Genomic DNA, 17,433 nt, shown 5'->3' on the forward strand with positions numbered 1-17,433 from the left:
ACCTAGTATAAAAAAAATAAATCTAAATATTTTGAAAATATCATTGTGATATTGTGTTTATTGAGTATAATAATATTAACATAAGTAAGAATCCTCGTATAGAAATATTTTTGAATTATAGCAAAATAAAATATAAAATTGTTATTTTTTGTTTTAATACCTAATTTTATAAAAATTTGAACTTCAAAATGTGTATAAAAAAATTGTGCTTAGATATAAAATGATTTATTGCATCCAGTAACCGTTTATGAGAAATTTGTATCAAAACTTGGCCATAAACATTTCATTTATTTTTAAATATTGAAAATATCAAATATCTATAAATAACTGAAAGTTGAACAATTTTAAAAATTATACCATGTATAGCAAAATGCTAATATAAAAATGTCATTTCAAGTATCTAGATACAGTTAATGGTTTTTAAGTCAACAAAAATATTTGATGAATAAACTTTATTTTATGTATGATTATCCAATTTTGTCAAAATTCAGATGGTTATGGCAATTATTTGTGGAATTATGTTCATCTTATTTTTATACTTTCATTATTATTAACTTTTTGAAAACCTTACATTGAAGTATAATAATTCAATAAAATAATTTTTGTGTCATTATTTATATTATATTAAAATATAAGTAATCCATTACAGGATATCATATTATATAATATAGGTCCATGCACAGTTCCATGCGGAAGTTCATGAACATCCATAACTTTTAAAGGTTGATTCATTTTATTATTAACTATAAAATCATTTTTATAATGTATTGTAAAATAGGGATAAAAACCCTAATTAAAATTTAATTTAGCTTATGTAGAATATTATATACATTAGTTGCTCTATTATTTGACATTAATTATAGGTTCAATTATTCAGAAACAATCAACAACCAAAGCATTCATCAATAAAATAAATATTTTTATCATTCAATACTTCCAGACAGTTAACAGTAAAAACTTTTTTTTTTTTATTGATATTATCAATATAGGTTGTTTGTTTAGTGTAAATTATGGTAAATTTATATACATAATAATTAATAAATAACAATTAAATAGGAAATTTTATAATTAATTTTATTACAAAAAATAATTAAGGACTACAATATTCATAGCGATAACTTAAGCAAAAAGTATATGTGTATGACACAAAGTTAATTTTTTTCAGCAAAATTTGAAATGAACTGTACTAATGCTCTTGTAGGTTTGCCAGACATCCCACTGGATATGTACAATCCATCAGTTCCATCTGATTTCATTACTCCAGCAATATCCATGTGAATCCAATCGCCTGGAGGAGCAAATTCCTGTAATATATACATTACACATAAAGATATTGTTCTTAATTTGTTAGATACATTAGACTTTTTGTATATTTACAAATATACCTTTAAAAATGCTGCAGCTGTACAGGCACCACCGCCTTTTCCTTTTCCAATATTGTCTAAATCAAAACCAGAATAACCTATGGAGACAATAATAAATAAACACATAGTCAACATATTATAAAGCTTATTAGTTGTACGATGATTTCTTAATACAATCAACTAACAGTTATATCATGTCCATTAGAGAACTTTTTTAATTATTTTAACTTAATTTATTTGTGTGGTAAGTACCATTTAACAATGAAGAATAATAGTTCCACAAGGGAAATCGCCACATTCTGTCACCTGTGTAGTAGCCAGCTGACTGCACGGCAGTCCATGGTATGTCAGAGGAACTAAATACGCCTGTAGCAGCTCCCCCGATGGCCACCATCATAGCACCTATTTAACATCACATGCATATTTTCTTTGTACTTATTGTAATATAATTATTCTCTTAATGTAATTTTGAATAATTATATTTATTAACCTGTTAAAGTAGCAAGATCTATAGTGATTTTTGGCTTAAATGTAGCTGCATAACATAGAGCATCTGCAAGTATTAGTCTACCTTCAGCGTCTGTGTTGTCTACTTGTATTGATTTACCGTTCATGGCAACAATAACATCTCCAGGTTTTACTGCACTACTGCTAGGCATATTTTCACATAATGGAGTCAAACCTAAAATGTGAATAATAATAATAATAATAATAATGACTATATAATAAAATAAACAATAAGTGATAACGCTCCAAATGAGCAAAGAGTACAGTAATTAGAAAAACAAATAAATATTTTACAAGTCATAAAAACATGTGGGAAAACAGGATAGAAGAATAGATGAGAAAAATATTATTTAATTACATAATAATTGTATAGCTAATATCTTAGTGCTTTTCCTATTTTAAAACCCAACGCATGCATGACCTTCTATTATAAATTTATAGCCTACTCATATTCTTAACTTATAAATATCAAAACATAAACTTTTATTTATAATTTTTTTTTTTTTATATACATTTACCGGTTTAAACATTGTAAAATTACCTATTATTTTATATTTATTTATGATTCTTTATTTTCTATATTGTTGACTGTTTTCCAAAAGTTAAAAATGTCCATTTCGTATTAACAATAAGTTTAGATGACTATATCTGGGGAAACTTAAAAAAAAAGTTTGATTAAGCTAGATATGGGATTATTAGTTTCCACTTGTTTACTTCTCATGGAATATGAATCAAACTATAATAACATTCAATCAGTTACTCCCAAGTGTGTCAGCTTTCCAATTACAATATTGTGATTAATGTAGTATAAACACTTAACTTCCCTTAGATCTGTATACTCGGTATGTACTTGCCCTTCATTCATAACAAATCAGTTTAAAAAATTTAAAAGTTTGTAATTAATGATATAGCTTTATAAAAGCCTGAATATTAGAAAGTGTATGATTAAGAAAAGACATTATTTTAAGTTTAAAAAGTTTTTGAAATAGCTTTAATAAAACAATTAATTTAAAGGTGGATTGATAGTTTTGTATATCATCTTTGTTATCAGATTTCAATAATCAAATGATGTAAAATATGTATAGCACAAATGAAAATTGCCTAAAAATAAGAATAATGAAAATGAAAAAATATATTGGCCTGATAAGGTGCGTCTAAATTATAAATATGTATAGGTGGAACTGAATGTAATTCATACATTATATTGGGTAATAATTGAGAAATGCATTCAAACAATATTGATATTGATAGGTAACAGGAGGATAAATCAACTATATCATCAGTGACTGGTTTAACAAGTGGTAATAAAATTAATTGATGATCTCGAGAAGCAAATAGAAGTAGAAGCAGACCTACATTTGTTTGTAAATGTATCTAAATTATCAAAGTAATGGCTATTTAAATGCGTGTTATTTAGTAAAATATTATATTGTTATTTATCTTTAAAAGTATCTCAAAAGTCTTTGGGATTATTTATAGGTTTATTGATTTTTGTTCAGAAATTTAGTATAATATTATTTTGATAATAATTTATAACTAGTTCTATAATAATTTGGTTTATTAGTTAATTTATAAAGTTTAAGGAACTTATTATTTTTTTTTTGAAATTAAATTTATATATAATAATAATTGTCTAATTAATATTGTTTAGATATTTATTGAAGACATCATAGTTAGTATGTTTAAAATTGAAATGTAGATAAAATCAATTGTGAATATTTTTTAATTTAATATTCAAATTTACCTAAGTTATAACAATCAATAGGTATTAAATTTTCATTATGATTAAAAGAATTAACAATCAAATATTTGTTTGTAGTAAACATTAAATAAAAAGTAGAATAAAATTATTTCATAGAATCAATCATTTGATATAAATTAAGCAAAGAAAATTGTTATATATCATATTGGCCTTTTGAAATCAAACACCATTATATTTAAGCCTTAAGTCATTGTTAAAGAATTTAGTGTCTGGTTTAGTCTTCAGATAATATATATTAATATTAATGTTAATGTCATTATTTCTAATGTATTTATGTACTGTATGTATGAGTTAATATTACTAGACATTGGAATATAACATACTCCTAAAATATATTTTGATTTGACATTTATGGTGAGGAGTACATAGACCTGATCAACACTATTAACTTGGATATATTTTTATGTTTTCACATCGTAACATTTCCATCTGTATTACATGCAGTGACGTCGATAACTTAGTACATACAAATATAGAAGATGCAATAACTAATTTAGGTGGATGGTAGTGTGGTAGACAAAGGTGATGTAGGAAATAGGTATACAAATTATAAATATTTGGATATAAGTACATGAAAGTTGTCCCGTATTTTATTGTTTACTGGTACAGATTTTATTTTAATTCAATACCATTTGAAACTGACATTGTCACCACTGATTACATTTAACTACTAGTCATTGTGCTCAAATTAGTGTGAAAAATGTTAAAGTTATTAAAGCCTAATTCAACATTTTAAGTGTCATAACTAGAGATAGGATATTGATGACCTACAAAATACCTTAAAAAAATGGAAAAATGAACTAAGCTAAGTGAAAAAACTTGATTTAAAAATAATTATTATTATTGCAGATGTAGGTGTAGTAATGGGTGTCAGAATAATTTAAAATATGAATTGTAAAATTAATAATTAATAATTTATAACATTAAATAATATTTATTAAATATAAAATTTGAGAAAAATGCCCCACATTTTACAAAAAAATGGATTTATAGCAAAATATACCAACAAATGCTAAATAAAATTAGTATATTTTAAATTAAGAAAGTAAAGAAAATAAAAAATTTTTTTTAGCTAAGATAGTATTTTATAGGACCAAACTAAAAAAATGCAGTCATCAACATCCAATTTCTAGTCAACACCAACCCAAGTCTCGATTGATACAAAATACTTTACTTTTTATACAGGAATATAAAAAATTAAAACTGCAGTTTTGTACACAAACCAAAAAATTTTTTATTTTAGCCGGGAAAATTAAATTCCCTAAGATAAAAAAACAAATTTTTTCTACAATGTTTACATTTATTATAATTTGGAAACACTTTTAGTTTTTTGAATTTGGGGATGGAATTTCTTAAAATGTGACTATACAATTCATGACACTAGATTCTCTCTTATGTAGCAGGGTTTGACACAGCCTTAACATAGATGATTAGTTAGGTTTGAGTTAATTTAAACACGACTTCATTTTTTCACATTATCATAATTTTAATTTTGATTTTAATAACAAAGCATCTAAATTTTTTTATAAATCCAATGTTTTCATTAATTTATTAATTTCTTTATGTTTATATGTCTGTAAATAAAAAGTTAAGACTCGAAACTCAAAAGTGATATAATGTTTTTATATGATTATTATTATTTATATGGTTTTTATATGATGATCTTATAACTATTATGTGTCATCACAATTTTCTGGTATATTATAAAATATAATCATTGTACTAGATTACACAGTATTAAAGTAATGAAACTTAGATTAGATAGATTGAAATAAACAAATTATGTCTACCTAACCATTTAGATTACTAAACCGTATTTCATATTTATGTTTAATATTTTTTTTATTCCTTTACCAACATTAAAAACTAACATAATAATTTACATTAACAGACTATGTAAAATTAATTTGGCTTTAATAAATTAATACTTATATATTTTTTACTTGCCAATAACATTAACTGGAAGTTTTAGCTCTGCTATTGCAGAGATGGCAGCTACTACATTTGCAGCACCCATCATATCTGCTCGCATTTCACCCATACTTGCTGATGGTTTGATTGAAATGCCTCCACTATCAAAAGTCACTCCTTTTCCTGTCAAACATAAGAGTAATGTTTACAACTGCACAACTTCAGTACTTATATTAGCTTACCAACTAAAACTATAGGTCTGTCGTTAACGGATCCACCTGAATAATTGATTTCCAAAAATGATAAAGGTTGTATACTGCCTTTGGCCACATTTAACAGGCCTCCCATTTTTTTTTCTTCGGCCCAACATTTGTCCCGAACTATTACATTAACACCATGTTTTCCAAGTACTTCTTGAACTTCCTAAAAAAAATATAGTTCATTTTTTTCAAATCAAATAACCATAAAGTAAATAAAATAAAGTTTTAAAAATTAAAAATAAATATCAAATTTTTATACAAAACAAATTACTGAATAAAATTAATTAAATAGGTAGACATTTGTTTTACACTTGATGTCTTATAGCAATTATAAGTCATACATGATTGTATAATTCATAATCAAGTTTATACATTACTTTAGAGAACATGATTGGAGTCATATGATTAGGAGCTGATTCAGTAAGCTTCCTTGACCAATTTTGAGCATTGGATTTAATTATTCCCCGATTCCACCCGTCACTACTATTACATTAAAAAAAGCCCAATATAAGTTTTCACTTAAATTTAGTTGCATAAAAATAAAATATGGTATTTTCTATATCATTAATATACAAACCTATGAGCATCTTCAAATAACGATATTTTTGGAATTAAGTCTTTTTTGTTTTTATATTCTTGGAATTTCCAAGTTCCTAGGGTAGAACCTTCAGCAGCACTTTCTGAATCACCCATAGAAGATACAAATATATCTTGGATACCACAATCTACAAGACTGCGACAACCCTCTAGAATACAATTTATTCAGTAAACACAAAATTAAAACTAACAAATAAATCATGTCATTGTATTACTAGCTGTTGCGATGCGTATATTTTCTTTTTTAGCATCAATGCCATCACAATATTCTTTATCATCTAATTCTTCTTTACCGATTCCAACCACAGCAATAGTTCCATATTTAGGATTAGTATTAAAAAATAATCGGGATTTTCCTTTTTCCATAAACTTTTTTCCTCTAGAAAAATATAATATTACTATATTACTTAACTAAATTGTTTCAAAATGGAATAAAAATAAGGAAATACTATAATCATATATAATTATATAAATATATTTCTAATAAATTTGCATTCACATTAAACTGTTCATCTACATAAAATATTTTCAACACAATTATAATTAGCTAATAGTAATAATAATAATAATAATAATAATAATAATAATAAAAATATAAATTTATCTATTATAAATACTATGTAGGACATTGGACATTCTGCTTATGGAAGCACACAAATTCACGGATACTTAATATTGGTATTTCTAAATTTATCAATACAACATAATAATATTTAATTATACACTTTGTCAATGGTGTACATATAATAAAACACATAATATCACACTATTCCAAAATATATTGCATACAAATGAGATAAATAGACAAGTTTACATACAAATAAATAATAACATTAACTAATTTAAAAATGTACAATTTTATGGTGATAATGAAATGATTCATAGAATTATTTAAGTTCAAGAACTTTAATTATTCCTTGACTATTAGCAGCCATGAGTATGTTGGATGTTTGACGCCAGCAGACAGCCGAAACAAATTCATTAACGTCATCATCCCTCCGTCTATCTTTTTCCTCTTCAGATGCACTCAAAATTGCATTATTTGCTTCAAATTTAAATGTAAATAATTTTCTTTGTAATCCCTTATAGTAAATATAAAGTGAATTATTTTCAGACCCACAAGCTATGTAATCACCATCGGTGGCTAAGCCGACAAAATTTTTTTCGTTCACATGACCAATAAAAGAACGAACACATCCTTCGTGGGCTTCATTGACATTCCATAGTTTTAACTGACTATCAGTTGATGCAGAAACCATTTCCTTTCCATTTAAGAACTTGACATATGACACGGCTTTTTTGTGGCCTTTAAATATAGCTAAAGCACGTTTTGCATGTCGTAAATCATAATAATGAACGCAATGATCAGCAGAGCCAAATGCAAGGTAAGAAGCACCAATTGGATTGAACTTGACACAACATACATTGGCTTTTGCTTCAAGACATGCAACGGACCGTTCTTGATTAAGTGTCCAAAGTTTAACACGTGCATCATCTGATCCAGAAGCCATTAGTCCAGCATCAGCTTTATTGAAATCAACACTCCAACATCGTTTTTCATGTTCTCGAAATATCCTTGTACGTTGACCTGTACCTGCATCCCACACACATACAGCCCCTTCATAATCACTACTGGCAACAGTGTTTTTTCTGTAAGAATTCCAACTAATACAAGATATTTTAGAGGCAGATATCATTTCTACACAAGGATAATGAATATCAACACTGTCGCGTAATACACAATCATATTCAAATACTTTAATGCGTTTTGTTACACCAGCTATTGCAAAATATTCATCATCTTTATCAAATTCAATACTTGACACTATAGTTGAGTTATTGAATATATCAGTGCCATAATTCAGGGTAGCTATGGGTTTAAGGGCATTAAACTTGGAAAATTTCACTAGATTTTCTCGAAACTCGTCCAATCCCTTTTCATGATCTTTTTCTTTAACATTTCCATCTTCTTCAGATGAGTGTCTATTACCAAATACTAATTCTTTTGCTCTTAATGAAAAATAACAATCAACAAAATCATCAAAATGGGAACACATACGTCTACGTTGAATATTACCAGGGATACAATTATTTACACTATTTATTGGAGGAGTATTATCAAATTTTTCATTGATATTATTATGTTCTATATCAGAAGCTACTGGTTTCTTGGCTTCCCATTCTTTTAAAATTTTTTTTACAAAAGCTACATCTTTTTTCACTAACTCCACTTGTCTTCCGATCCGGCGCATTTGTGATTCTTTATCACATAATAACCTTTCAAGGAATTCAAAAAGTAACCGATTTTGAGCCAAAGCCGACTCAGCTTCAAGTTTACGCTTACGTCGATTTAAAAGTTCCAACATTGCATCAACGTCAGATAAGGTTAATTTTTTAGATTCAGCATTGACAAATCCTCGTAGTCCAGCAATTAAACCTAGTTTACTAGAGTTTTCTAATTTACGTCCAGGGTTTACTAGTTTGTACTTGGTTACCAATTTATCAAGAGCTAGATTTGGAAATATATCACAAATGCCTCCTGATAACAAGTTACCACATTTTGGACAAGACGAATTTGTTTCTAAACTTCTAGAAACACAACTATAGCAAAATGAATGCCCACACTTTGTGATATGTGCTTCATGGATAATATCATAGCATACAGGACAAGAATAATCAGATGAAGAGTTTGATAATGAAGTGTCAGTGGAATCCAAATGTTGACGTTTGATTGCACGTGATCCGGAGTTCTCTTCCTCCGTCATTTCAGACATGGTTTTTAATTTTAATTTTAATACATTTTAGTATGTCGCAAACTGAAACAATAAGAAATAATATGTTTTATTAAATATTAATATATCATACAGGCATAAATTCAAAATCTTAAAGAGAAATTAACTGTAAACTACTTTAAATAATAAACTAATATAATGCTAAAAATAGCAATTTTTTAATACTAATAAAAATGTATAAAAGAAAATAAGAAAGAAAAATACCTACCAAATTTGTATTTAATAAGAATCTGTAAATATGGCTTCAGCGATATAAAAAAATAAATAACTTAAAAAAAGCAAATCAAAAGTGAAAAGTAATGAAGTATTTGTAAAATATATTTTTTGGAGAAAAAGTTTATCTGGAAGGTTAGGATATCCTTAATGCCACAATAAAAATAATATGATTTATTATTCATGCCTAATACTTATGACACATTAATAAGTACATAATCATCTCTTATCATTTCAGTTTACGAGGAGCAAACTTAAAACAAATTGCTAAATAAATATATAAATTTATCAGTTAAAATAATAATCTAAGTACGTATAAGGTACCTAAATTATTTTTCTATATGTAACACACTCACATAAATATAGAAATATAGGAAATTAAAATAATAATTTAATTCTGATTGAATTGTATTACTTAATTTATAAGTATATTCAATTGTATTCAGTATTAAGTAGGGATAAAATACTTCTTTAACTATAATTAATAATATATAAGTACTAAGGTTTATTTATTTTTAACAAATTTTGAATAAAATATGAACACAAATACATTCAATTTAGTACTTTTAAATAAAATTGACTTTTGATAAACAATATTAACAAGAAGTATTTACTATAATTCTGATTTATATACATATATTTTTAATGAAGTTATTAAAAATAAAATACAAGTTATATTTATGTGAGCTGAGGTATTTAAATTGACAGTAGGTGCTGTTGTTATTTTGTCAATATTTTATTGATTCAAAGATAAATTTAATTTTAAAAATGAGTTACTAAAATTAAATATATCTAATTATATTTTATATATTTTGTAATGCTTAAAAAACATATTAGCATGCTTGTTAAATTCAAGGCCTGACGACTTATAATATTGACAAGATCATTGTAAATCCTAGTTATACCACTGAATTGATTATTAAAGTATATAATTTGTTTTACTATTTTGACTTTTTACAATTTATAGGTAGGTATGAAGATGATAAATAAGAAGTTTCGTATAAAGGTAATTTATTTATAACTGACCTATAATTATTATTAATTTTACAGTGTAATTAAAAACTAATGATATGTATTTAGATGGGATAATGTAGCATAATGAAATAATGTTAACATAAATCATAACTTAAAAATATTAAAAAATAAAATAACATAATATATTTTGGATGGTTAAATAAATTGCAGAAAAATATAGATTAAAACATTAAAAAATACTTTCACCGCTCTTAAAACTATTAAAATAACTTTAACATCATATAGGTACTTACATTTTTAATGCTTTTAAAATTGTTCCATCACTTTCTTGATTTATCTGTTCAGCTGCTGGTGTAAGTTTCACGTTATTTCCAGAATTGTCAATGTAAACACCAACGACAAGTCCTCTCTGCAAAATTAAACATCTAAAATTATTTTTTGTTAATTCAATGAAAAATAAACATCTTCAATGTTAATAAGATTATATTTTTTCCTTTATAAGCACCTGTTGACTAGAAAGACAACATTTATATGTATCAGTAAGTTAAAAGACTTTTATCAATATTTATGAAACTATATGGGTTTAACATCATTTATCATAGAAGATTAAAAAAAAAAAAATAGATTTGAAGATATAATATTGGTGGGATGTTTTATTATATTGTTATTAGTACTTACCACTGTTCATAAAATATGATGGACAAAACCTAGTATAGGTCATTTACCTGAGTACTTTATAAATTTAGTGATATACATTTTTAAATTTATCTACTGATATTGAAAACATTAAAGCATTAGATAGATATATATGTACTTATTGCGACTACCTTTCTTTACGCATAATTTAAAGAAATTAATTAAGTTATTAAAACAATTATAATAAAAATAATCAACTCGAGGAGGAAAATGTTTAGCCATGCGATTTAAAATGCCTATACATGGATTATTGTGCTTTTGACACCAATTCAACCAAATAACTGTTTATATGTTAACAAACCTACTTTTTTAGTTGCACCATTTAAAGAATCCGCACAACCTTATGAAATTATGTGGGTGAGCACCAGTTTGGGGATCAACAAAATTGTAAGTGTGGCCGACGGCTAATTGATTAAAACCAGCATTATGTAGTTCATCTGTTTTATAACTACGCCAACAATTAGAATAAATAGTTGTACTTAATTTATATTGTCTTTTATTGCTTGTATAAGTGTAGACGCAGTTTTATCTTCAACTAAAAAACATTCCATTGTTTCCCGTCTAATACCGAACAGTTATTTGGTTAGGTAGTCGCGATAGTCGATAAGTACCAATATATAGGTATATAATACAAAAAACCCAAATTGTAGTTTCAATTTAATCATTGGTGCAAATAGTATTTGAAATTTGGGGGGGGAGGGATATCTCAGTTCTGTACTGGATTTCGAACTTATTATAATTCTATAATTAAATTATTAGTTTTTTGGGGGGGCTATAGTAATTCTAGGGGGGGGCTAAACCCCCCAGGCCTCGCCCTATTTGCGCCTATGGATTCAATCTTTAAGATATAAAAAGATATTTAAAATGGAAAATGTATCCGAAAAAAACATTGAATCTGTTAGTCCATTGCTTCCTACATTTGACAAAATAAATGGGACGAGGATCGCTTAGTGCTTACTACTATAAAGATGTGTGCCAGACAATTGAAATACAGTAGGGGCATAGACACTACAGGACTATCTGTTACGTTTGAACACCCATCAGTAAACCTCACCTTTGCACTGTCGACGTTGTCGCTGTAATCTCTACGTCTGACAACCGCCGGCGAACTACGGTTGGCGATGGCGGTGATACGTGAGAGCGACGTGGATGCACGTAAGTACATGGTTGTTAATACGACGCCGGAAGTCTCGAACAGCGCATTCGGATGGGGCCGGATGCTGCTGGAACGGAGCTGGAATGGTTAGCGAAATAGATACGTCGCTGATCGTGTCCAAGAGAACTGCGGCGGCGGAACGAGTGATTGTCGGCGAACGTCGGAACGGTGTGGAACGTGACCGCGCAAGATAGGCGAAATAATAATAAAAAACCTATCAACGGAACGAAGATAACCGCCGCGGACGGAGATAGCGATTCGCTAGGGCACTATCTCTGTCCCTTTCCACTCAGCTGCTCAGCCCCTATATTGATAGGGAAACCGTTATCCGTCGGAAGTCCGCAACAACACGTCCTGTGTGGCGGCCTACGTGAGGGGACTTTACGATTTCACAGAAATATTTTCGTGTTTCTTCGTAGTTCTTAGTCGGCGCGGCGAGTAAAAGTACAAAAAGAGCCCGTGGTCCAGCCTGTGCACTAAACGGGTTAGAGAGAGAGCGAGCGAGCGAGTGAGAGTGAAAAAAAAAATCGACGATCGTGATAACCGTAGATCTTCCAACCGTATCGGCGGGTATCTATGGTGATAACCGTGATAACTACCACAGCGACGGCTACGTCGGTGATAACAACGTTTTAGCGGCGGCGGCGGCGATGTTCACAATAATATTAATATCCTATAGAGCTGCTGCAAGCGATCGTGTACAGATCACGGACATGGTACCTGAGGTCGTGGGCACCGCGGCGATCTGGCGCGACCTTCGACGACGTGCCGAGACGCGGCACGACGACGGGTGTATTATTATTATTATTATTACTATTTGAATAGTAGTCAGCCGTAAGCCTTTCGTCGATAGCCCCGTAGGCGCGTCGACTTCAACGTCGCCGCCTCAGCTCCGCCCCGAGTGCATCGCGACGGCTACCGACCGCGGCCGACGGGTGTTCCGGACGGAACGACGACCGGGCCGCGACCCGACGACGAAAACATAATACCTAAAATAGGCACTGCTCACTATAATAAGTCGTCCAGTTACTTACGATTGAGACGCGGACATTATAATATTTTAAGTGGCGTAGAAAGAATAGGACGCGATCGTCACTTTATTATTAAGGGGTCTCGTATAGGCAATTTGCGTGGCGAATGTAATAATAACGTTTATATTATAATACCTATACCAGTGTGGCAGTGTATTATCGTGTTGGTCTTTGGCCGTCGGTTAAAAAATTAAATAGCCATCGTGGTTAACCGACGGTTGAATTTTACAAAGCTTAGGTGATATGATTTTAAAATTTCATCGATTAATAAACAATTGAATGATTGCAAAATGTATCGATATTTGGGGTACCTAATGATTGAGATGATATTTTATTGCCGAGGCTCATGTATGTATATCGGGTTTCCATACATACGAAATATAATCGAGTTGAATGGTTGGGACAGTGATGTTCACAACAATGTTTCTATAGGTTATTGGAAACACAACACAATTTTGAACATATAATAATGGCGTCATTTGGACCTCGCAGGGTATACATTTTGCGTATTTAAAATCCAATACTGTAGTAATTTGGCCCACTTTATAAATTTATTGGCCAGAATAATTGATAGTGGCTTGCGCTTAAGTGGCCTGCTCTATACCTACGCCATGCGTATTTAAAAAAAATAATTGAAATGACGCCACTGTATGCCTATTTTTTGTAATTGTTTGCATTACACACATTTTAGTAACAACTGTACACAAACACTTATTTAAATAAAACTGATTATACCTACCATATTAATATATTATTCTATTTTTAACTTGTAACTTTATTTAAATCGTCCAATAGTTTAAATCTATAGTTACGTATAGTTAAACAATTAGTATTAGTCTTTGGGCATTAAGTCTATAATTTATAAATTATTGTCACAGCCATCGAAAAAAGCATAAAAACTTATCAAATATTATGTTTTAATACGATTAAAAATAATTTACAAATTATAATTTGTTATAACCTAATTAAAATAAATAACAACAAGTCGTTGAACACTTATTTATATAATTTCGTATTACACATAATGAATTTCGTGTTATAGGTAAGTAAATATAAAATATAGACACGCTGTTGTTTTATTGAAATCGACCTCAAATGGAATTAGTTCTGTGGACTGTGATAATCAATTAATTCAAAAATGCAATTTTTCTAGGTTGTTGATCTTCGCATCATCAATGGCAGATAGTATATTATAAGAAAAATAAACCCAACAATGTTTGAAATGTAATTTTATTTGTCTGCATGGAAAAGGTATTTTAAAACCAATAAATTAATTTTGTTCAATTATTTAATTTATTTATCATAAAATGTATTTATCATTATAATTACCTATAATTAATGTTATATTATATTGTCAATTTAATGATATAGGTAGTCCTATACTCCTATTATAAATTTTAATCATCGGTTGATCATAGTTTCTTTTGATCCATACTATACAAACATTTAATACAACAATATAGGAATATAGGAATAGCTCGTACATATATATAACATTGTATTCCTACGACCTACATTCTACAACATTGGTCATATTTAATTAGTTCAGAATGTTTAAATGTAATTTTGAATATTCTTACGTTATCTAAGTATAAACATTTCAAAAATCTACCACAAGTCTCTACATATTTTAGTTTATAGGTTTATTGTTCATACTATATTTTAAATTTTAATGTAGAGGTGTTTTATGCTCGATTTGGTTTTAAGGAAAAATATAAGTTTATATGTACAATCGATAAGTTAGGTCGATAATGTCGCTTGGTCATATTAATTAATAACATATATAGATAGATATTTTATAGATTAGTTGCTGTCACGAGACACCTTCTTTGCTAATCAACTTATAGGTATACTATACTATTCTGTTACTATAATTGTCGCTAAACGTACAATACCTATCTACATATAATACGTATGTTGTTTTAAATTATTAAAACTATAGTTTTATTAAGGTCACTATAAGGCGATACCAATTTTTTATTCTCAGTTAAAATATATCTGCTATTATTAAAATAAATTAATTTCTATTGCTGAATTATTATAAAATAATTCGACTTATTAATTATTGTTTTTATATTTTTATAACGATGCGCCAAGTCTAAACTTTAGATTGTAATCGATCAAAACAATTCGTTCTAACCTAGGTTTTAAAGTTAATAGCTATACAATAATTATAAAAATCTTTAAAAAAAACTACTATTTAGTAAAGTGATATGAATTCAGGAAAAAAAATGTTTTGTCGTAAAGTATCCTTCAGATTGTACTTTGAAAATTCTTAACAAAATTTTAAAATAAACTTCCTACATATTTTTTTAACATTGAACTCCTAAAAACAGAATTGGGAAATTTAACTATGAAAAATTTTACTAGAAGCGTGTTATTAATTATTTATTTAAGATCAGTTTTTTTTTGATTCCATCCATGATTCCAATCCATTGTATGAAAGAAGTAACAATGAAGTCTTTGTTATCTATGGACATTCCCGTTAGTCCGTTCGACCATAGGTAGGATACATAGGTAATCTAGTGGTCTATATATTCTATTGTCCCTTTAGATTCCTACAGAGTGCAGGTATATCTTCGAATGAATCGTTCTCGCCGTCCTAGTATAGTTATAGTACATACTTATATACACACATTTGTGTCATTTTGAAGTTTGTAAAGGGCTAACAAAAAAATAAATTGCCATTAAAAAATATATATATATACATTATGTTCAATATGAAAGAAAAATAATAAAATTCAACAAAATTCAAAAAATAAATTTATAAAATTAAAATATTTATAAATAATATTGTGATTTATAAAAAATTATACAAACAATATTTATTTTATACAAATTTATATAAACGACATTTTAAAATGTTAGTTTTTTTTTTGTTGGTATATTCAATTATACGCATGGCCAATGGCCATGTTTTGTTACGCCGAAAATGTGTACCTAGCCGAGTTGGTATTGCACAATACTGTATAAATTAATGAATTTTATAGATTGTAAATTTGTAATCAATAGTCTATAGTATCTAGGCCGTCCTTTTAAGCTATATTTATAATTAAAATATGGAATAATCTTGTGAAAATAAGGGATATGGCATTGGCATGTTATATATAACTTATATGTAACTGTCATATTTTTATTAAATTTTTTTTTTTAATTTTTTAATTTTTTAATTTTTGAAAATGTTGGCTATTTTTATAATTTTATATTTATTTTCAGCTGTGTAAATTTGTAAAATAAAACTGGATAATTTGCTCTGCTGTATAACAAAATTTGAGTTTTTGAGTTTTCAATTGAATAAGCCATTTATTTAATTGATGCATTAAATTAGAATTACTTCAATGATAAATCATAGTATAAGTATATGAAAAACTATTCAGAGTATCATCCTATTTATTTCTAAAAAATATTTTATGATATTTATTTTGTATATAGAACTCGAAATCTTGTGTATTCAGAAAATTTCAAAAATGCAAAAATGGAAAGATAAATTGACGAAATATTTAGTTATATACAAATACAATAATGTGCATTATATAAATATATTTTAGCTATGTATAATAAAATAATTATAAATTTAAATACAATTATTAGAAAAGCAAGCATCACTTTTATGCTAGAAATCATTATAGTAAGTACCTGCTAAAGGTTTATACTTAATCAGTTACAAAAAAAAAAAAAAAAAAATAGTCAAATGATGATAATTAAAACAATTTTTTTTTACAAACGAATATTAAAATTTAAAATGTAATATTTTATATAATAATTTAATTTATCGATTAAATTAAAGAAAAATATATCGAATTATGATCATTTAAAAATACATTATCATTTTGATAATAGTATGGGGAACTATATGGGCAAGGTACTTAATAATATACTTATATCACAACGTGGTATCAATATTCACTAATTTTCCACATTTTGTAGCATTGACTACATTATTGCACATCATATAACTACAGGTTATAGGTACAGCTAAATGCTAATATATAATGTATACAGACCGAATCTTAAATTATTCATAGATTTCAAGTTAGTTTTGTTTTCTACACTTAATAGTTTGTATATAATAATATACATTTATATATATATTATATGTACGATGTATCTATGATACCTAAAATATATAGGTATATATATAGGAGACAGGAGTATAGGTAAACCATTTA

The 17,433-nt window shown here is 27.7% G+C and overlaps 1 protein-coding gene across 3 annotated transcripts; it reads right to left on the reverse strand.

Annotated features, from left to right (window-relative positions):
- Nucleotides 1-1,053: 1,053 nt before the first annotated feature.
- Nucleotides 1,054-12,969, reverse strand: LOC132924212 (E3 ubiquitin-protein ligase COP1-like). 3 transcript variants are annotated; one of them, XM_060988383.1, is made up of 11 exons: nucleotides 12,132-12,969; nucleotides 10,675-10,790; nucleotides 6,617-6,780; nucleotides 6,382-6,550; nucleotides 6,182-6,284; nucleotides 5,787-5,967; nucleotides 5,581-5,727; nucleotides 1,855-2,046; nucleotides 1,617-1,766; nucleotides 1,386-1,462; nucleotides 1,054-1,304 (listed from the first exon to the last, which is right to left on the reverse strand). In XM_060988383.1, exons 1-11 carry the CDS (start codon nucleotides 12,240-12,242, stop codon nucleotides 1,152-1,154), a joined length of 1,563 nt encoding a protein of 520 aa, XP_060844366.1. In that variant the 5' UTR covers nucleotides 12,243-12,969; the 3' UTR covers nucleotides 1,054-1,151. The 3 variants fall into 3 exon arrangements, with proteins under 3 accessions (XP_060844366.1, XP_060844365.1, XP_060844364.1); XM_060988382.1 differs by having other exon boundaries at nucleotides 6,182-6,287; nucleotides 12,132-12,966; XM_060988381.1 differs by lacking the exons at nucleotides 1,054-1,304; nucleotides 1,386-1,462; nucleotides 1,617-1,766; ... (4 more) ...; nucleotides 6,382-6,550; nucleotides 6,617-6,780 and adding an exon at nucleotides 6,856-9,217 and having other exon boundaries at nucleotides 12,132-12,158.
- Between the last annotated feature and the right edge of the window lie 4,464 nt (nucleotides 12,970-17,433).

The sequence above is a fragment of the Rhopalosiphum padi genome, chromosome 3, assembly GCF_020882245.1.
Source record: "Rhopalosiphum padi isolate XX-2018 chromosome 3, ASM2088224v1, whole genome shotgun sequence".
Classification (NCBI taxonomy): Eukaryota; Metazoa; Arthropoda; class Insecta; order Hemiptera; family Aphididae; genus Rhopalosiphum; species Rhopalosiphum padi.